At 35.6% G+C, this 23,429-nt stretch overlaps 1 protein-coding gene across 1 annotated transcript in view; it reads right to left on the bottom strand.

Moving 5' to 3' along the window:
- Positions 1 to 23,429, bottom strand: part of LOC125648411 (uncharacterized) — a 109,381-nt gene that overhangs the window by 37,591 nt on the left and 48,361 nt on the right. Inside the window, exons 4-8 of the mRNA XM_048875514.2 lie at positions 16,649 to 17,006; positions 15,138 to 15,300; positions 6,050 to 6,155; positions 2,564 to 2,637; positions 800 to 922 (exon numbers count right to left, since the gene is read on the bottom strand). Coding sequence (XP_048731471.1) covers positions 800 to 922; positions 2,564 to 2,637; positions 6,050 to 6,155; positions 15,138 to 15,300; positions 16,649 to 17,006 — 824 coding nt within the window. The remainder of the gene's footprint in view (positions 1 to 799; positions 923 to 2,563; positions 2,638 to 6,049; positions 6,156 to 15,137; positions 15,301 to 16,648; positions 17,007 to 23,429) is intronic.

The following is a 23,429-nucleotide window of genomic DNA, read 5'->3' as shown; positions in this document are numbered from 1 at the left end:
TGATGAGACTGAGAGGTCACTAAAGCTTGTCAAATGTCTTTTTTGAAATGAAACAGGACAATAATATCCCAGTAATGAGAGATCACTGAAGCTTAATTGTGAAATGTCTTTTTTCCTTTCAAGAATTACATACTTCAAAATGTGTCATGGATTAATTCTATATTGTTAACTGACATGAGTAGACTAATGAAACTGCGATGATCATAGAAATGTGTTTTATCATATTATTTTAATTACTCAAAGTTCGCTGATGAATGGCACGGTTAATTCATACACAACGTCCCAAGATTTGTGCATGCTAACGTTCAATAATATGGCAACATACAAACACAAAGATAGCTCACCAACTTCAATGAAGTCATGCATGCTGTCAATATACCAGCAGTCATGATAGTTTTCTAATTTTTACTTTTACTTTATCCGGAAGTCTGTATTGTCAACTCGTACAAAAAATTCCAGTGTTTAAATGTGGTAATAACCCGATATTTCCAAAAAATATTTCACCAATTAACTTGAAAATAAAAAGGGTTCATCCTCTTACAATGCCACAGAAGTATGTGAACACTGATAATCCTTAGTGAAAGGGTTCTCTTTAAATTTTGCCCACAAACCGCAACGTCCACACACGCACATTAGCGATGCTATATCCCCTTCGCAACTAGTTGCACGAGGATATAATAATGTTCAAAATTCAACACTATATTTCTCTGAGAAATCATCAAAGCAGAAATTAAAGCTTTCATGCCATGAAAAAATTATGTGATTTCATTTTTGGAGATAATTAGTGATTTGTACTCACTGTTTTAGTTTAGTGGTGATAACCGAGCTACCACTCACTTGATGTTCCAACATATCTTGTCCTTTAGACATATCACTATGAAGGCCAACTGGTAGCTGATGAAATCGAGTCTGGGGACGAGTTCTATCAAAGAAACAAAGAAAAACCTGAAATTTTACGATCATTTACAAATGCAATTGTACATGTACATGAACTGCTGGTAAAATGCAAATCAACATTTATTGGTTTTCCATTTACTGTAAATGCTCTTTTTTTTGTGGTGCAATAGTTTAAAATCTGGAAATAACTATTTTCTCATTTGTTATTTGCAACCATTAATACTAATTTAACGGTCGCAAACTGAGTTTTACAGACGATATGTTTATGGAGCCAGTAGAATGTGTGTTTGCGATCATTAAATCAGCCTTAATATTCAAAAATAACAAATGTGAATATAGTTTTATTCCCATTGAGTTCATGTATCAAAACTAAGTAAATGAAGGAAATGAAGTAATTAAATTATGTACGAGAAGCATTTAATTTGTTTAATGCTTTTTAGGGGGTCACTGAGAAGGGGGGGGGGGGGGGATTTCCTAAAGATCCTTCACTCGCACCAGCCTAGCTAAGTTACATGTACTTCACATAAAAATTTTTTTGCAGAAATGTGGGATTTTAAAGCATGAATTTACAGTGTAGACTAACATTTATGCATGGGTTTACATTTAGGCATTGTAGTGATTGTTATACATAAATCTAAAAAAAACCTCCAAGAGTTTGTACACAGGTACATTAAACACTGTACTCATCAATATGTGTGTATTACACTCCTTGTGTAAAAGCTCATATTCATTTTGCAAAGGAAACTCACCTGTTTGTCTGAATGAGACATAATACACATTGCTATTGTTTGAATTTTATAAAACAATTCTTCATATGATTAGCAAAAAAGCATAAGATTCGCAGCTTGTGTAGGAGTTCTAATATAAAAAAAAACGTAACAGAAGTGACTCGCAATAAATATATAATATTTACAACATGTAAATGTATTTAAGCTCAATGAAAATCTCAAGCTAGGCACTTAAAAGTTACAAAAGTAATGTTCATACCGATGTTAGAAATAATGAAGAGGCATCTCGCCGAAAAACTATATGCATTTTTCAACGGAAACAAAATATGGGGAAAGGGAACAACGACAGTAAAACCATGCCCCCTTCCCCTCTTTCATCCTTTGTATGTTCGGAAATACATGTAGCATATACAGGGATTTTTTTAGGGTCTGTAGGGGGATGGAATAAGGCCCCATTCCCAATGCTAAAAAGCAGCAAAATTTATGTCAGCACCTCAATGACTGCCAAATTTGGGAAAAAGTAATGACATTTACAATATGTGGTAACATACAAATCATCAACAGTACTATACACGAGGTATTTATTATTGGGTAATTTAGCAAGAAACACCACTCATGAAATAAAATTACTCCCAATTATTTTTATATTGTTGAAATATATGTAAAATCTATTGATCAACAGTCCCACAAATTTGTGTTCTCACGATTTGATGTCTGTGTGTCATTTCAGGATATTATGTATTCACGTAAAATAAGATATCTATAATAATCAAACCTTTTTCAATTTGCAAATTACCAGCAGTGATACACGTGGTCACATTGTTCACTTGATGACATTTGTTTCTCACATCTGAGAACAGTAATCCATGTATGTTAATCAGCTCAGTCTGTACATTCTTATTTCTAAAAAATATATTTGCATTCAGCTGGGTGCTTACTTGCTTTCTCTCCTACTGGGTTCAGTGGTTTGTTCTTTTCTCAAGGCTTGAACAACATCTAGCTTTAATGGAATCTGCAACAATTAAGCAAGTCAATGATCATCTTTTTAAGTCTGTTATAACAGGATGGGAGAAAATGCAACACACCAGACCAGGATTTGAACCTGGGCCCCTGGAATCTTTAGTCGGGTGCTCTACCAACTGAGCTATCTGGTCACAAGTGATCGAACTCGGTTGACTGCTACATTCCTCCCTCCTTAAAAGTGTTCACACTTGAGGACATCCACCCATATTCTTTTTACCCCTGGCAGGACTTTCACCTGCAAATCCAGGGGTTGTCTATGGCACAAAATGTAAAAGGGAAAAAATGCAACGGACCTGACCAGAATTCGAACCTAGTCCCCCTGAATCTCTAGTCAGGTGCTCTACCAACTGAGCTAATCTATTATACCTTTGTACATGCTCATTGCTGTACACATTTTAAATTTTTCACCTACACACAGTTGAATATTTCTGCTAGGGGTGAAACGATGCAGTACCTTCTCGATTTTCGATACTTTAGTCTCGATTTGATGATTTTTGATTCGATACAATAGCATGTACCAAATTCTTTATAATGCTAATATTTTTTTATGTTTCGTTTTATTTATTGCTCTCTGCAAATAAATTCTACATAATGTAAACACGTTTAACATAGAGCAACACTCTTATCACTTGTCCTAAAGCCGAAATGTCGCCATACCCAGGATTTAAATATTGGGGTGCATTTTTTAACTCGACTGCGTCCATTTTGATACAGCAAAGTTTATTCTATGTTGATTGGGCAATTTTCAATTCCATTGGTTAATCAGAAACCGTGTTATCAAGAACAATGTGTACTATGATTTTAGAACCGTATCGAACTGAAACAGACCCCGAATAAATCGAACATCGAATCGAGACCACTACATCGCAATTCGGTCACATCGCGATGCATCGTTTCACCCCTAATTTCTGCCACAATAGATGTAAAAAAAAAAACATTTTATACTTCTATTTACATTAATCACACATGTGATTTAAAAAGAACAAGATGTGTTTGTGAAACACAAATGCCCCCCAATAATGGCCAATTCCAAAGATGGCCATGGTCACTAGGACAAATATCTTGGTACCAGTAGAAAGATCTTGTCACAAGAAATGCTCATGTGCAGGATGAAAGCTCTAATATTTACCATTTAAAAGTTATGACCAATGTCAATTTTTTAAAAAGTAGGTCAAATGCCAAGGTCAAAAGGTTTAGTTCCCATGGAAAGGTATTGTCACAAGGAACACTCATGTGAAAAATCAAAGCTCTAACACTTATTGTTCAAAAGTTATTAGCAAGGTTAAAGTTTTCAAAAAGTAGGTCAAACTTCAAGGTCAAGGTCACAGGGTCAAATAGTTTGGTACCCACAGAAAGGTCTTGTCACAAGGAATACTCATGTGAAATATCAAAGCTCTAACACTCACTGTTCAACATTTATTAGCAAGTTTAAAGATTTTAAAAAGTAGGTCAAACTCCAAGGTCACTGGGTCCAAAATGTTGGTACCCACGGAAAGGTCTTGTCATAAGGAATACTCATGTGAAATATCAAAGCTCTAACACTCACTGTTCAACATTTATTAGCAAGTTTAAAGATTTTAAAAAGTAGGTCAAACTCCAAGGTCACTGGGTCCAAAAGCTCTAGCACTTTACTGTTCAAAAGTTATTAGTAAGGTTAAAGTTTCAGACAGAATTACAGACAGGACAAAATCAATATGCCCCCAATCTTCGATCTCGGGGGCATAATCATAAGTTGTATTTCTTAAATCAGCTTCTTATAACATTTGAAGTTCATTCACTTACTACCAATCATTTATTATTGAGTACTTTTCATTTTTAGATACATGCGCGCTGCATTGCATGGTTGATACACTCCACATGTTTTTGTACTAAACATGAAGTGTCATCCTTGTTGTCAAGTTTCACTAAGTGAATACGCTGTTTCCCAATTAGATAAGTCAGGATAGTTTCTTTGGTTTTGATTGGCATAAGTGAATAGAATTCAAAGTATATAATGGTGTGTTTGATCAGTTTTACTCACTTGGTTGGGCACTAACCTAGTGGTTACTTTTCTCTTCCCTTATTCTGATAATAAACCTCCAGGTTTTAAAGCCCTGAATAGTTTCTAGCATGAAATAAGCATGAATTTTGTAAGGATGGGAGTTAGGGATTGCTAAAGGTTAACAGCAGGTATTTGGTATAATTTTGATAGGATATTAGTATACAGTTAAAGTATATTATTGAGGGAGTTGATTAGCAAGATTCCAGTTCCCAAAAGGAAAATAGTCCTGGTCGAGGGGAAATGAAACCTTGCTAACTCCCTAAATGATTATAATTTAACTCTTTTATTATACCAAAACAAATTGAAAATATAAATCACTTTCGTTCAAGCTATTAAATCTTGTCTTTGAAGTTGTCGTCATGACCTTGACCTCAAAATCAATAGGGGTCATCTACTCCTTAGGTATACCAGTGTACCAAGTTTGATGTCTATCATGCAAAGGTTTCTCAAGACACTGAGCAGACAGTATCTTCCTATCTCAAGTAAGAGTTGATTGACCCTTGACCTGAAAATTAATAGGGGTCTTCTACTCATAACCAACCCACATATGAAATATCATTATGATTAAGTGAATGGTTCTCAAGATATTGAGCGAAAAATGTGTTCTAATGACCAACATACGGTGAGGTGCAAAGTAATGTGCCCCTCTTCATTGAAAGGGGGCACAATTATAATGCCTATCATAAATGCCCCTCTTCTTTAAATTAAGCATAATACTCATTATAAATGATTTTTTTGTACAGTCATTAGATAATTGCACGCACTGTATTAAGATATGCATATGCTTCGAATCAGACATACACATATATAGTACTGTTTTAGATGTAAAGGAATCATCGAATGGTCATACTTACTGACAAGCATATGCATGCCTCTTTGATTGTTAATATTTGTATAATCATTTTACAAATGAACAAAATAGAGTGAAATTCATACTGTTTGTAGTAAATGTGTCAATTGAACGATTCAATTGGACTTACTTAAACAAAATGTACCTCTTGGGAGATGGGGTGGGGGTGGGGTTAAGGGGGGGGGGGGTATGTTTGGGAAACATCTGTAACAGTCCCTGATACAATAGCACTAGTTCTTTGTCAAATTACATTGAATGCTTTTTAATAGAATATGTCATAAGGAATGAAAGTAATTTTTACCATAAATACTTTTCTTTACTTTTTTTTAAAATCTTATCATAAATGATATTAAAAAGTAAGTCAAGACAGTTTATGCTTTTCATAAACTGCTTTGCAGCTGGGCATTCATATATGGGCATACAATTATTCCTTATAATCAAAGATTTCTTTCATGTGTTCCTAATCATATTACAAGATTGATTGTACATTACCAGTACTATCTTAATTACCTTAGTCTTAATATCTGTAATCCTCATATTGTTAATTGAAGTAAGAATCATGGAAACAGCTTGTAGATACTGAAGATGGTCCCTCCGTAGTCTTTCCTTTCGCATTCTTTAGTTCAGGACAATAGAAGAAATAGAAAATTTAGACATAAATTAACTTTTACTCATTGTTATATTTTGAAAATTGGCACAATTCGGCCTTCCATAACACACCATCTGGCCACATGCAACATCTGTATAAAGTATGAGCTTCCATAGCTGCAGAACTGTATATAATTTTCCTAAAGTTGAAATAAGCTCTTGAGTATTGAAAATGTTACAAAAGCCTAGTTTGGTCCCTTACATTCCATTTCAAAATAAAAGTGGCTGGGATGAGGACCAGACCAATAAAAGCCATGAATTTAGTTCAATATTCAAACCTATTTGAATAATTATTATTCACCTGAACTGGGATGATTTCATCCAAAATATTCAACTAAAAATATTTGTGGGATATTAGTTCACATAGACATTATTGTTTCAGAAAGAGTATATATATGGAGATGAGCAGGGGTTTGAATTGACAAGCTAACTAACATGTATAAGTCAACAAACGAAATACAATGCAATGTAATACATTTAATAACAAGAGGCACATGGGCCACATCACTCACCTGAGTTACCTTGGCCCATATCTGGAGACTTTCCATATATATTTGCATGTAAAACCTTAGTCTGTATTGTGGCCCCAACATACCCATGATTTTTACAAACTTTAATCTGCACTATGTCAGGAAGCTTTTATGTAAATCTCAGCTCCTCTGGCCCATTGATTCTTGAGAGGATGATTTTAAAAGATTTTTTCTATTTATTCCCAATTTCCCATGTAAAACTTTGATCCCCTATTGTGGCCCCAAACTACCCCCGGGGGCCATGATTTGAACAAACTTGAATCTGCACTATGTCAGGAAGCTATCATGTAAATCTCAGCTCTTCTGGCTCATTGGTTCTTGAGAAGAAGATTTTTAAAGATTTTCCCTATATATTTGTATGTAAAACTTTGATCCCCTATTGTGGCCCTAATCTACCCCTGGGCACCATGATTTGAACAAACTTGAATCTGCACTATGTCAGAAAGCTTTCATGAAAATTTCAGCTCATCTGGCCCAGTGGTTCTTGAGAAGATTTTTAAATGACCCCACCCTATTTTTGCATTTTTGTGATTATCTCCCCTTTGAAGGGGGCATGGCTCTTCATTTGAACAAACTTGAAAGCCCTTTACCCATGGATGCTTTTGGCCAACTTTGGTTATAATTGGCCCAGTGGTTCTTGAGAAGAGGATGAAAATGTGAAAAGTTTACAACGATGCCAACGCCGACAGACAACAGACAAATTTTGATCAGAAAAGCTCACTTAAAAAGCATACGAAAGTTCTACAAGTAAAAAAAAAATGCCTTGCATTAAAGTAGTGGTATACGCTGGTCTGATAGTCCTTAAACTATTCTGTAAAAAAACTAAGAATTGTCATTTTCAGTTAAACATTAAAAGCAATGTTAATGAGTCTTGAGATATTTAAGGTAGCTCCATTCTCATGTGACTTATCAATATTAATGGTTAAAAGTGGAAAAACTTTATTAATTTCCACTCAATATAGTTTAATTCAATTAATAACCAAAGAAAATGTATATGTTGCCACTTTTTTTAAAGATGTCAGACATACAAAAACAGAAGTATATATCAACATCAGAAAATCACACATTTTTGTTAAACAGAATAATAAAAATAGATAAAAACTTGTTGAAATGACAAAATTTAAATATTAACAGTTTTAAAAAAACTGCTAATTCATAAATATGTATAGATTAATCATGTATATTAGGGAAACCAATGTATAATAGACATCCAGTTGAGGAAATTCCAGCACAGGAGTTATTGCCCTTGACAACATTTTTAAAATCATAAATAATTGATTATCTATGGAAAATATAAACTTTTTCAGTATTAATAGTTTACCAGATTTTTTATTATATCCAGTGAATAATATTACTCAGAAAGATATATTTCTAACATGCGTAAAGTTTAATTTATTAAGATTTTTGCATAAACCTATGATGTCACATGAGGATCGATCGACCTTAAAAATGACCAATGATTTGAAACGATGTAATATAACCAGTAAAGCATTCCATCGTGCAGGCCCTGAATAGTCAAAGCACCTGTTTCTAAAAGTCTTAGTTAGAATCCGGGGAAGGTTCAGAAGCATCCCGTTTTCTAATCACAAGTTTCTAGGCAAACAATACAGGGCAATGACTTAATTCTGTGGACTGCTTTGTAAGCATGTACAAGTACTTTATATACAGTACAGAACCAGAAGCCAATGGAGGATGTACAGCGACTGTTAATTAGCACCAATGTAATGTGGTCATGCTTTTTAGTAGGAGTGACTATATTCTCGCTGCTGAATTTTGCACATGTTGCAGATTGTTCATGCACTGGCAAGCTGAGTAGGAATGCTTTCGAAGTTACAAGAGCATGTATTAGCATTTCATAATGTATCTAATCCTTCCTATATTTCTTATCTGGAAAAATCACATGAAGCTTTGAATTTTCTGGTCGCATGACGCTTTAATGAATATTTGAAAGTGTTTGGACACAAGTATAGTGGAAAAATATGTTAGGAATTTTTTTATATTAAACCTATGAGACGACGATGCAAGAATACAGTGATACAAGGCCTCAACTTTGTGAATTTTTTCCTGCACCATAAATTGAAGGTTTTTATAAGGGGTGGATCTGGAGCTCTCTGATCTGTCCCATTATTTTCTCAGAGAGCTACAGATCTGCAGCTTAGTTCCAAATGCCTCTCCATTGAAAAGCATGAACCAAACAAATATTGAGAGAAAGGTAGGTAGACAGACATGGTGATTCCTTGGTACCATCCAAACTGTTTTGGGAGTGGGGGCATAAATATCCAAACATGTCTAATGAAAATTAATAGTTTTGGGTATCTATTATTTTTTACTGGTAAAATGGCAGGGAGAAAGAGATCAAATTTGCTTACTGAAAATCTAATCCTTGAAATTAATGTAATTTACAATTACACAGCTCCACAGGTGGTCTGAATTGACCTGAGGGGACCTATAAGGCAAAGCCTCCAGAAAGCTCATCGATTTCAGCATATACATGTATTGCATGTTTGTTTTTCTTGTTTGGCTAATATAGCAATAGATACATGTAAGATAAATTGTATTCATTTATCCGAGATTTGAATTATGAAAAAAAGTGTGACAAATTAAATGTCAGGGTGCCCAGAAGGTATGGAAGCTCCAAAATTTTAGCATATATTGGGGTGTTCTATTGTCCTGGATAAAAAAAATAAAAAAATAAGTTTGACGGTCCTAGCCCCAACAGTTTTGTTTGTATACTGCCTACAAGGTTTTCCTACCAAGCGATACTTTGACCTTAACCTTTGACCTTGAAAAAGTAATAGGCATCTTCCTCTCATCATGGTGATCAAATGTACCAAGTTTCAATATCCTGGAGCTTACAGTTCGGTTTGTATCCTGCCTACAATGTTTTTCAACCAAGTGATACTGCGACCATGACCTTTGACTTCTGACCTTGAAAAACAACAGGCATCTGCCTCTCATCATGGTGATCAAATGTACCAAGTTGCAATATTCTGGAGCTTACGGTTCGGTTTGTATCCTGCCAACAAGGTTTTTTATTAAGTAATACTATGACCTTCACCTTTGACTTCTGACCTTGAAAAACAATAGGCAGACTTCCTCTCATCATGGTGATCAAATATACCAAGTTGTAATATCTTGGATCTTACGGTTTGGTTTGTATCCTGCCCACAAGGATTTCCTACTAGGTTTTCCTACTAAGTGATAATACAACCTACCTGCAATAATGTAGCCCTCTCCGATTTGGGGGGTGGGGGCTACAACTCCTTAGTATCTCCATAATGGTGCAAATGCAGGAGTGATTCACCCCGGCAACATTTTCAATCAATCAGTCTTAACATTTGCTGACTTTCTTTACGTAAAAAAAATGATATTCTATGTTTCTTAGTCAATATCTATAGGTTATAGACGTTGTATGGGGAAATATGATGACCGAGTTTTTTGGCGCGTAGACGGACCAAGCTTGCGAGGTGACTGTCTGTGACAAAAAATGAGGTCGTCATATTTTCCCATACAAAATCTATAACCTTTTTATGATATACTTTCAATTTCATTTAGAAACTAACAATAATTTTAATTTTAACAATTTCTTTATTGGTTTAACTGAGTAAAAGATGAAAAACACAAAAAATTTGAATTACAACCTGCAACTTACGATTTGTGAGGCACAATTCTACCGTTTTCAACAATTTCGATAAATTCCATGTTCTCGATTCATATTTGTGCGCCATGTTTGATGTACTGAAGTTTCTTCAACTTCCAATTGTCAAGTTATTTGCCTATGCCATTGTTCTGCATATAGTCAGTTTTTAAATCAAGGTAAGCTACTGACAAACAAGTTGATGGTGCAGGCGTTTCAACAGTCTTGATTGAAGTCAGCATTTCACAAATTCTATGGTCATTATAACGATCTAGTTCGTCAATACAACCTATCATTGGGTCAAATGCTGTCTGACATGTTTCATACCGATTGTTAGGCTGTTCTTGGCACACTGATTTTGACTACGGATAACTTCGTTTACCTGATCAGGATATAGGGCTCACGGCGGGTGTGACCGGTTGACAGGGGATGCTTACTCCTCCTAGGCACCTGATCCCACCTCTGGTGTGTCCAGGGGTCCGTGTTTGCCCAACTATCTACTTTGTATTGCTTATAGGAGTTATGAGATTGATTACTGTTCGTTATCTTCACCTTCCATATAAGGTAGTATTTACATCAATGGATGAGTACGGAGGAGAAAGCTATTTCGTCGGTATTGAATTTAATATCAAGTTAAAAACCGAACAGCAGAGTGTAAATTCTTGCTGCAACCATATGATTTTCCTTTCTTTGTCGAAATGGTTCAAGTAACTACATTTTCGCCTTGATTGTCAATATTTAGGTTTTTCGGTAGATCCACCCATGAGATCTCGCGATAACAAGCATGGTGGAGCAGATGAAGAATTTTGCATGCTGTACTTGATATTTAATGAAAAACACCTTTATTAAACATGCCCAAGCACAAAGTTGGTACTCCTTTTGGTGTAAACAACATTTGGGACTAAAACAAGGAGCTTATTATCTGTTATTCAAAAAATCATTTTGCACCATTACGGAGATCCTAAGGAATTGTAGCCCTATCCTGAAAATGTCAGAATAAACAAAATCGGATAGGGCTACATTGCAGCTCACTACAACCTTGACCTTTGAAAAACAATAGGCATCTTCCTCTCATCATGGTGATCAAATGTACCAAGTTGTAAAATCTCGGATCTTATGGTTTGGTCTGTATCCTGCCCACATGGTCCGCACAGACGCCATACTTCGACGGGCATATAAAAATTACATCCGAACATGGTAAAAACGTTATATTTTTACTTTTCTAGTCACAGGTTTTGAGTCATATGATTATTATTTGATATTATTTTTTTATTTGTTTTATTACAGTTACTTATACAAATTCAATGTTTAAAATAAACTGAATTTGGCTTTTTTGCACTTTAACCCCAAAGCAGTAATGAAAATAACAGAGAATTAAGGAAAAACAGAATGTCCTACGATGTCACGATATTATCATGATATTGTGAAAAAAAATTGTGATATATTGCGATACGTCAAAATTTTTGACGATACCCATCCCTAGTTATAGGACTATAGGAGTATTTTTCGACACTGAAAATTCAGTAGAGAACAAATGTCCTAATCTCTAGAGCTCGCTTGCAGCACTTGCTATTACTGTATATCCTCCACTTTCCATCTCTTAACAGTTTTCTCTGGTTTCCCTCCAAGACCTCACAACTCTAGGTCTATATCTTCTGGCAGGACTCTCACTTAAAGAGCCATTTCATGACCATACTGTTACTGGAAAAGTAGGCATGACCTAATCAAAACAGACATTATTTACCTGGAGTGGCCAGGGTGATAATTGCTATACACAATGAAAAACACAGAAAGTTAAAAAAGAAAACATTGAAAATCTGCCGACTGAACGCACTGTTTAGAAATAAAAATTTAAAAGAAATACATCAATTCATTTAGGCCTATTCAAACCTGACAAGATTTCCTGAAATTTTCATGTTCCTACTGTATTTATCTAAATTCATTAAATCAAGTAATTGTATACGAATTCCCATGTAAATCAGGTTGTGTAATATTCATATTCTATGAAGGAAAGGGTTAATTATGTTCCCCAAACAAAGTTTGGGAACATATTGTTTTTACTCTGTTTCTTATTATTATTATTATTATTATTATTATTCTTTTTCTCCGGTACTTTTTTGTCCGGTAGTGTTCTCAGAAACTACAAAAGGGATCGATATGAAACTTTCCAGGATGATAGTATAGCGTTTGTAGATGTGCATAGTGATAGTCATTTTGTTTGCACGTGCATGCACGCGCGCGCACGTGCATTCCAATTTTGGTATAAAAAATGGAAAATCAGAATATTGAAGGAAGCGATATAAATCCTAAATAGGATGATAGTATATGATTTGTACATATGAAAAATAATATTTATTTTGTCAGCACGTGCACGCATGCGCGTGCACGCGCATTACAAAATTTGTACACTAACTTTGGAATCAGTCTAACTTTTTTGTTGTTCATTGAAATGGCTTGAAATTCATATCAGAGGTAGATATTGAGACTCTTAACTGATTTGCATGGTCAAAATTACCAATTTGCACGTGCATGCACGTGCGCTTCATTTTGATTGGATAATACTAAAACGTTTGTAACTATCTTGTTTATGAAGTGAATGAGATGATATTCACAGCATATGTAGACAATATGTGTATCTATATATTGGTGTAAGAAAAAAATGCCAACGCACACGCGCATGCGCGTGCAACGTTTTTAAATTTTCAATTTTTAAAGGACGATAACGTTTTTGTTTTTCATCAAATTCTATTGATATTAATGGTTTAGATGTGTCTTGTTACTCCTTACAAATTGTTGTGGTTAGAATTACTGCTCAGCACGTGCATGCACGTGTGCTGAATTCTGATTGGACGATTTTAAAATCGCTATAACTTCCTTGTATTTGGTGGAAACGTTATGAAATTCACACTGTGGGTATATGATACAAATGCCTGTTGAACGACATCAACAAAAATTCGGAATCATACACGCGTGCACGTGTATGCGCGTGCAACGCTTTCTTTCATTTTTTTTGGTACTGAAATGAGCATATTGAACGTACTACATGTAATTAAAGGCTAAAATAAAATGATTTTTTCCTATAGATTCACAAGGACATCACTTTTTAATTGGGGGAGGTTTGGGGAACATATGTAACGGTCCCCGTTACAATTAGAACTAGTTTGATTTGGAATCATCATTAATTTCATTGATACATGTATGACCAAAATTAGTTTGAGGACATTAGCCAACATTTCTTGTTTTCTTGTTTATCAGGCCATTAGAATGACAACACATGATTGACAGAGGTAATCCAGGCATTCTGGAAATGATGCCCGAGAAGGAATTACATGCAAAATGGTAGGCATGAAAGCTTGTGCTTCTACTACAGGAACCATTTATTTTCTGGATTCCAAATGCCAACCATCATAAGCTAAATAAAGCTTGAATTGCCGTTAATTTGTATGATGATTTTTTTTAGGATATTTTCTTCGAGACACAATTTGACTGTGACTGATTACCTCTAATGTTTGAATCTTTAATTCAGGTACACAGCAATTATCAACTCACAAGTTAAAAAAAAATACTGTGAACCTATTTATAAGGTAAATGAAAGGGTGGATATGCCTGCAATATGGGATATCAGAACTATGAAAATTTGGATCTCTTCAGAAAAAGAAGTTACAAAATTGATGCCTCATTTGGGCAACTCTTATAAAATTAGTGATGATAACAATTCATCTCTTGTACAAAAATATCTGGTTGATTTGAAGATTACAGAATGTCGCTAGCGAATACCCTAGTACCAAAAACAAGTTATTAATTCAAATTTCTGATGTTTGGTAGTGGAGACAACAAATAATCCACACTACAGTTTATTTCCTCAACATGTAGATAATTACTTGGTGATATTTTCTTGAGTCATAATAACAACTGACCGCTATGAAATGATAAAAAAAAATTTGATGTATAAAAAATAATCATAATTTATGCATCAATCTCCAGACACATACAATTGTGAAAATTCAAAGTTGAACCTATCAATTATGACCCCCCCCCCCTCCCTTTTTGTATCACAGAACTACTTTTCTTGCTACATGTAACAAAGAATTTTCAAAGAGATATGACGGGAACTTTTTTCTCTATTTGCTCCCCACCCCACAACTTTGAAAAATGACGCAAAGTGCCTAGACTCACTATATCTGATAGTAGCGTGTACTTGATTCATGAAAAGTTGCCCAAGTTAACGCAGAAAATGTGATCTCGTTGGACAGACTAGATATCAAAACCTCGTTGGAATCAGAGACGAAATAATGGTTCCAATATCCCATATTAACTGATCAACACATCCGAGCTTGGGTGCCCAGTTGGCGCGATAGACCAAATCTGTCAGTCAGGGCCTGATCTATTGTTGTGTACAAGCAGTACATTTTTTATCTTCATCCTAGTAAATTTCAAGGGAGGTGGCTTAAAATTGGGTCTTTAAAATTCCAAGGCTTGCTCTACGGTAACAAATGTAACAAGGAGGAGCAAAATTGAAAAAGATCAAACTAGGATTTAAATCCGGATCCCTGAATCACTAGTCAGGTGCTCTACATACTGACTACAAATCACCTGATTTTACAATCTGATTAAAATCAGATCTTTGATCCTTTCGAGTAATATTGTGAAGCTACACAAAGCGACATAATAAAAACAGTGGATAAAAAAATCTGATTTTAATCAGATTCCAAATTTTTTTTCAAATAGACTTGGATGTGTTTCATTCAATATTGATAAAACATTGTAGTAGTCAAAAACTTACATTACTCCTGGATTTGAAATTAGCTGATCGCAGCGATTTTGTTCTTGGGTTAAAATATCTAGCTTAAGATTTCTCTCAGTCATCAGGCATTGGTTCATCGGCATTTTCATTGTCTCTCTATGAGCAATCAACTCCTCCTTCATCAGACTATAGGTTAGGGGATCTATCAAATGAATTAAACAAGAAATGTTTTAGAAACATATATGCCCCCAAAGTGGCAATATTGAAAAGGGTCAACTTTAAATTTTGAATTCTATAATGATAGTGAAAAAATGGGGATACCAAAGACCAGAAAACCATGTTTGATGTCTATAATCAAGTAAAGGGTTCACAAGAGCAGACATGCTCACATTGAGCAGACAAATTCTGATATATTGGAGTTCTGAAAGTCTGACATGATTGGCAATTTCGCAGGAATTACGTTTCAAAATACATGTATGTACACATATAATGATTTGGTTTTGCATCGGTGATCGTTGGTTTTGTAACGGCATCTGTTGATTTTATTTTCAACAGGTTCGTTTTGAATTTTAGTATGTTTTTGAATATTAATTGTTCATTTTGCATTAACATCTTTTCACCCTTTCCACCGCCCATACATATTCTTCATTTAACAAATTTGAACAATATCAAATAGTACTGGAACCTATTCTTTCACCCACTGATTAAATATTTCAGCATTCACATCTTGTAAATAAATATAGATTCAAGTTCCCTGATCACAGTTACATCTTTTCATAAACATTATCATAAATAAAATTTCTCTGTCATAGCAAGTAAAGTGGCATGTTTGATTTTTGCCACCTTGTTCATGCATGTCATGCTAAACTGTCACGAAAAAGATTGGGTCATCACCAGGTTTCACATCACCGGGCAAGTATAGAAACTGGAAACTTGAGCAGTTATTTTCAGATGCAGAAATAGAACCTCCTAATTTTAGATCAGCCACTGCTTCACTTGCATTATGACATCTAAACATAGACCATGCATGACATCACACATCTATTATCTTGCACTGGCTAAGATTAATATACAGTGTACTGGCATTACATTTCATTATATATTGGGCCTACTGTAGCACACTGCATTGTATAAGGGACCACAAGATTTCTGTGAAATTGAGTTAGTCTACCCAAGGTTGTGAAGGTGTGACTATGCAAGATCAAAATGGACATTCATTAGGATTATGGGATTTTTTTCTTCAGTGCTGAAAATTTAGTTGACATATTTGGACTCAAATTTCCTCTTTCCTAATTTTTTGGAGCTTGCTGCAGCTTGCTAATATCTTTGGAATTATACAATAGTGTTCAGTCACATGAAAATTCAACATAAAGAATGTCAACAGTAAACCTTGCTACATGTCTTTGTCACATATGGCCCAGGTATCCGAGTGTAAAACTGTGTTTCAAAAAGAATTTAACGTGCACTAATTACCAGTATATTGGGAACTTCAATGAATACTGAAATGACTATTAATTGTTAGAAAATTACTTTATTTGTTGTTTGCCTACCTACTGACATCCTCTTGTTTGTTTCTGGGTCAATCATATATGACATCCAACTATTATTACTGCTTCTGACCTCCTCTTTGTCTTCCACTTTCTGTGTGTAAATGTCTGGCAGACCCAGTTGTAGATTTGTCAGAGACATCAGCACCATATCGTTTTCTTTCATAGTGCTGTCCTTTGGTTTGTTACAATTTGTTTCCAGACGCCTCCTAACGTATTCTTCATATGAAAGGCCAGCATGGACTCTACGAACAATGCTCTTACTCTCATCTAAATACTGTTTGATCTCTTGGTAACTGTGAACTTTGGGAAATTGTCTAACTGTTAAGTCAGAGGATGAACTGCACTTTTCAATAGCCGGCTGTCACAAAAAAAATAAATTAAATAAACAAGAGGCCCATGGGCCACATCGCTCACCTGAGTCACCTTGGCCGATATCTAAAGATTTCCTACTGTGACCCCAACCTACCCCCGGCGGTCATCATTTTTACAAACTTTAATCTGCATTATGTCAGGAAGCTTTCATGTAAATGTAACCTTCTCTGGCCAGTGGTTCTTGAGAAGATTTTCCCTATATATTTGTATATAAAATTTTGATCCCTGATTCCACTCCTACCCCGGGGGCCATGATTTATACAAACTTGAATCTGTACTATGTCAGGAAGCTTTCATGTAAATTTCAGCTCTTCTGGCCCAGTGGTTCTTGAGAAAATTTTTAAATGACCTCACCCTATTTTTGCATTTTTATGATTATCTCCCCTTTGTGTTTTGACTACTCCGTGCCAAAACTGTGTGGAACGCCTTACCACTCGCACTACACCAAGCCAATCTCTGGACAAATTTTTAAATATTGCTTTTAATATCTAGCTAAAAGACAATTCTGGGTTATTTACAAACTGTTTTAAAGACTCTCAGTGTATTACAATCATATGCAAGTACCATCATTTCCTATGTATGACGTTGTTAATACTTTGAATTGTATGCTTTTTTTATGCAAAGCGCTGTAGAGTATTTAATTGATTAGGGTGCTATATATTGATTGATTGATTGTTTAACTTCCCTCTTGAGAATATTTCACTCATATGGAGACGTCACCATTGACGGTGAAGGGCTGCAAAATTTGGGCCTATGCTCGGCGCTTATGGGCTTTGAGCAGGGAGGGATCTTTGTCGTGCCACACCTGCTGTGACACGGGACCTCAGTTTTTGCGGTCTCATCTGAAGGACTGCCCCATTTAGTTGCCTCTTACGACAAGCAAGGGATACTTAGGACCTATTCTAACCCAGACCCCCACGGGATGATTAGGGCGCTATATAAGTCTTAGTATTGTATTGTTGTATTGAAGGAGGCATGACCTATCATTTGAACAATCTTGAAAGCCCTTCATCCAAGGATGCTTTTTCCAAGTTTGGTAATCCAAGTGGTAAGGCGTTCCAGTTTTGGCACGGAGTAGTCAAAATGCAAAGGGGAGATAATCACAAAAATAGGGTGAGGTCATTTAAAAATCGAGAAAGCATGAGAGAGAAAAGGAGGGAAAGTGCATGAGAGAGAGAAAGTAAGTGAATAAGAGAGCGAGTGAATGAGATAGTGAGTGAATGAGATAGTGAGTAAATGAGAGAGCGAGTGAATGAGAGAGCGAGTGAATGAGATAGTGAGTGAATGAGAAAGTGAGTGAATGAGAGAGTGAGTGAATGAGAGAGTGAGTGAATAAGAGAGCGAGTGAATGAGAGTGAGTGAATAAGAGAATGAGTGAATAAGAGAGCTAGTGAATGAGAGAGTGAGTGAATGAGAGAGCGAGTGAATGAGAGAGAGTGAATGAGAGAGAGTGAATGAGAGAGCGAGTGAATGAGATAGTGAGTGAATGAGAGCGAGTGAATGAGAGAGCGAGTGAATGAGAGAGTGAGTGAGAGTGAGTGAATGAGAGAGTGAGTGAATGAGATACTGTGGAATCATTAGAATTTGTGGTGGCTCAATTTTCGTGGAATTCGTGGGTACCCCTCATCCACGAATTTACATCCTCAACGAATAAAGAATCATAATTACATTCCAGAGTTATCTTTCTTCCAAATATATAAATCCACGAAATTATGTCCCCACGAACCCGTAAAAATTCAGTTATCCATGAAAATTGGCCCCCACGAATTTAAATGATTCTACAGTAGTGCGTGAATGAGAGTGAACGAGAGAAAGAGAAAGTAAGTGAGTGCAAAAGTGAGTCAATGAGAGAGAGAGGGAGAGGCAAGCAAGAGAGTGCATGTGTGAGTGTGCGAGAGTGTGTTATGTGTATGCGAGTATGTGTGCGAGTGCAAATGTATGTATGTGAGTGTGTGATGACCTATGGGAGGAAGATGGTTTTGACTTCTGCATTTCTCATATTGCAGAACAACAGGAGGAGGATTCAGAAAGTACTCAAGTACTGTAACAAGAGAATAAAAATGTTGAGAGAAGATATCAATATGTTAAAATCTGAAGTCATTAACTTAGAACCGTCAGAAAACAGCAAAGTGAGATCACAGATCTAAAGTCAGATCAATGAACCAGAACTTACTCATTCACAATCCACCTGAAGAAGAGAATGAAAATCCCACATTTGATAAAGTAATACCTCAGCTTTTGTAAACATACATTGAAACGGTCCTAAAAATCCGGGTAAATCAAGAACAATTACTGGTAAATTCGAGAGATTTACAGATAAGGAGAAAATCCTCCAAGCACATAAAGACAAAATAAAAAGTGAAGGGTCTGGTCCAGTAGGGCAATCAAACACACCTTTTTATATCACCACTTAAAGACCAATAAAGGTTGCTGAAAATCAGTTTAAATTAGCACTTCCAGTTGTGTGAATGCTAAAACTATACATTGCTGGTCAGGTATGCTCAGTTATGAATTTGAATACCATGCTTTTTTGTATATGTGTTTTATTTTTCTTCCCCAATGTTTTTTCCCCTTCTTTTGTTTGTTGTTTTTTTAATTTCTCTTCTGGCTCCAAGCATTTTCAACCATTGGAATACACAACATGCATTATATTTTATTAAGCTGGCATTAGAATAAACTACTATGTGCTGCTTTGCTTATTTCAACTTTAAAATCCACTGTCTTTTAACATATCTTGCATATCATTAAATATAAGAGGCCTAAACTACCCTAGCAAAAGAAAAAGCTTGTTTACATGGTTTAAAAATAATTTTCAACACCATTTTGTTATTTACAAGAAACACATTCAACTGCACAAAATGAATCAAAATGGATCAGTGAGTCCGATGAGTGTGAGAGTGTGTGATAGTGAGAGGGTGAGTGAGTGAATGTGAGTGAATGTGAGAAAGTGAGTGTGTGTAAGTGAGTGAGAGTGTGAGTGAGAGTGAGTGAGAGTGTGAGAGTGAAAGTGAGTGAAAGAGTGAGTGTATGAGAGTGCAATAATGTTTAAGTGAGTGAGAGAAAGCAAGTGAGAGTGAGTGTGAAAGAGTAAGTGTGCAAGATAGTGAATGAGAGAGTGAGTGTGAGAGAGTGAGAAAGTGTGTGAGTGAGTGTGTGATAGAGAGAGAGAGTGTGTCAGTGTGATAGTGGGTGTGTGAAATTGAGATGTTAAGTGTGAGTGAGTGTGAACAAGAGATGTTTGTAAAACACATATGCCCCCCACGGTGCAAAATTGAAAAGGGTTAAACACATCATTTAATTGATAGTAGTATCATCAATTCAAAATATTGAGCAGACAATATCTTCCTATGTCAAGAGTGAATTGACCATGTGACCTAAAAATCAATAGGGGTCATCTACTCCTTATGCTGTACCAGTGTACCAAGTTTGGTGTCAATCAAGCAAATAGTTCTTAAAATATAGGAGACAATATATTACTATGTCCAGTTCAACTATTGACTTTTGACCTCAAAATCAATATGGGTCATCTTCTCCTGAAGATGTACCAGTGTACTAAGTTTGATGTCTGTCAAGCAAAAGGTTTATCAAGATATTGAGTGGACAGTATATTATATGTCCAGTCTGACCCTTGACCATGTGACCTCAAAATCAATAGGAGTCATCTTCTCCTGAATATACACCTGTGTACTAAGTTTGATTTCTGTCAAGCAAAGGGTTCTCAAGATATTGAGTGGACAGTATATTCCAATGTCCAGGTTGACCCTTGACCTTTAAACATGTGACCTCAAAATCAATAGGGATCATTTTCTTATGAGAATGTACCAGTGTACCAAGTTTGATGTCTGTCAAGCAAAGGGTTCTCAAGATATTGAACGGACAGTATATTCCTATGTCCAGTTTGATCCTTGACCTTTGACCATGTGACCTCAACATCAATAGGGGTCATCTACTCCTTAAGATGTACCAGTGTACCAAGTTTAATGTCTGCCAAGCAAAGGGTTCTCAAGATATTGAGCGGACATTATATTCCTATGTCCAGAGTAGATTGACCCTTGACCTTTAACCTTTTGACCTGAAAAACAATACGAGTCCTCTTCTTTTCATAACCAACCCACATATGAAATATCATTACGATCAAGTGAATGGTTCTCAAGATATTGAGCGAACAACATGTGGTCTACCGACCGGTGCAAACCAATATGCCCCTCTTTGAAGGGGGGCATAAAAATAATAAGTCTCCCCCTGAAAGAGGGGAGACATAATTGAGAGTGAGTGAGAGAGTGTGAGAGTGAGAGAGTAATAGACTGTGTGAGTTAGAGACTGTGAGTGAGACTGTGACTGGGGGAAAGAGAGTAAAAGAGAGAGTAAGAGAAAATGAGTGGGAGAGATAGTGTGATTGAGTGAGAGAGGGGAGAAAGAGGAAAGCAGTGATTGGGAAGGCCAAAATGGATTATGGGACTATGGCCCCACTCTTAAAATTTTCAATGGGCCATTTTCAGATTTAATGGGCCATCAACATATTTTGAGGGGTCATTTTCAGTAAAAAACAAAAAACAAATGTTAAACACATCTTGCACTGAAATATCATCTACTCCATATGAAGATAGTTCAGTTTTCCACTTGCAATAGAAGTTGGGATATCTTCTTTTGCATTTAAAATATTGTAAATAATATTAGAACATCTTTCATGTAATAAAACTGGTTCAAAAAATATAGGCATACATGGATTAACATTTTGTTTGGTTGAGTGTCTATCAATTGACAGACATTTTAAATATTTTTAAATTATTTTTAGTACATGTATTATTAAGGTCTTCCGTCTCCTGCGGAAGACCTTACTATTATTGTTCGCGTTCTTCTTCTTCATTATTATTATTAAGGTCTTCCGTCTCCTGCGGAAGACCTTACTATTATTGTTCGCGTTCTTCTTCTTCATTATTATTATTATTATTTTCCTTGGTAGTACACGCGTTTTTCTCAGCCATTTCTCGATCGATTTTCACGAAATTTTCAGGAAAGATGTCTTTTGGTGACGAGACTTTACTTGCAAAATTTCGTGCTTGACGTCACTTCCGGTCAGGAGTTATCTCTCTTTTAGTGACTTTTTGAAGGGCCTTGTTGTCCACACATCTCCTCTGTTAGTTTTGAAGCTAGAGTCTTGAAATTTCTACACAAGATAGAGTAAACATTTTAGAAGATTTGTGGGGGATTCGATTTTACCGGAGGCGATTTGCCTAAAAGCTCGCCTGGACCTGAAAAAATGGATGCCAAAATTTTTCGCCCATTTCGGCGATTTTTGACCTTTCATCTCCAATATCTTTTTTCTTGCAAATATTTTGTTAAGACATGTAGAACAAAAGTTGTGCACATTTACGACATCTTTTCGAAAATATCAAGATTTAGGAGCTAGCCCCTTAAATTAGGGATCTAGAAGGGCTCAAAGTCTAGATCAAATATCTCAAAAATCGTTAATATTTTGGTATAAGTCAAAGAACAAAAAATGTTCATCTCAACAATCCAAATCTATTCATATAAAAATTTAGGTCATATGTTACGTAATAAGGGATTTTAAGGGCCAAAACCATAAATTTTTTACCCCTTGTATCTCGAAAACGACAAATATTTTGAAAAGCAATAAAGAACAAAAGTTGTTCAGAATGATGATCTGAACAATATGCATATTTCGTTTTTACCCTATGTGGCCCCGTTAGGGAGCTACAGTTTGGCCCCTAAAAATTACTTCTAGAAATAACTCGAGAACGGTAAAGAATTTCTAAATACTTGTTGAACAAAAAATGTTTGAAATGTCATGACCTTTCTTACGATATCAAGCAAAAGGGGCTGACCCTTTAAATTAGGGGCCCAGAAGGGTCCAAAGGTTTATGAGAATATCTCAGAAACTATTAATATTTTGTAATAAGTCATTGAAGGGGAAATGTTCATCTAAACGAGCTTGTTCTTATCAAATCAAAAAGTAGGTCATATGTTACGTAATAAGGGATTTTAAGGGCCAAAATCATAAATAATTGACGCCTCATATCTCGAAAACGACAAATATTTTGAAAAGCATTATTGAACAAAAGTTGTTCAGAATGATAATCTAAACAATATGTACATTTCGTTTTTTCCCTATGTGGCCCCGTTAGGGAGCTACAGTTTGGCCCCTAAATATTTCTTGTAGAGATAACTCGAGAACGGTAAAGAATTTCTAAATACTTGTTGAGCAAAAAATGTTTAAAATGACAAGGCCTTTCTTACGATATCAAGCAAAACGGGCTGGCCCTTTAAATTAGGGGTTCAGAAGGGTCCAAATGTTTTTGAGAATATCTCAGAAACTATTAATATTTTATAATAAGTTGTAGAAGCGGAAATGTTCATCTCAACGAGCTTGATTTTATCAAATCAAAAA

The sequence above is a fragment of the Ostrea edulis genome, chromosome 6, assembly GCF_947568905.1.
Source record: "Ostrea edulis chromosome 6, xbOstEdul1.1, whole genome shotgun sequence".
Taxonomy (NCBI): Eukaryota; Metazoa; Mollusca; class Bivalvia; order Ostreida; family Ostreidae; genus Ostrea; species Ostrea edulis.
The sequence above is the reverse complement of the archived record's forward strand: the minus strand, read 5'-3'. Positions and strand labels throughout refer to the sequence as shown.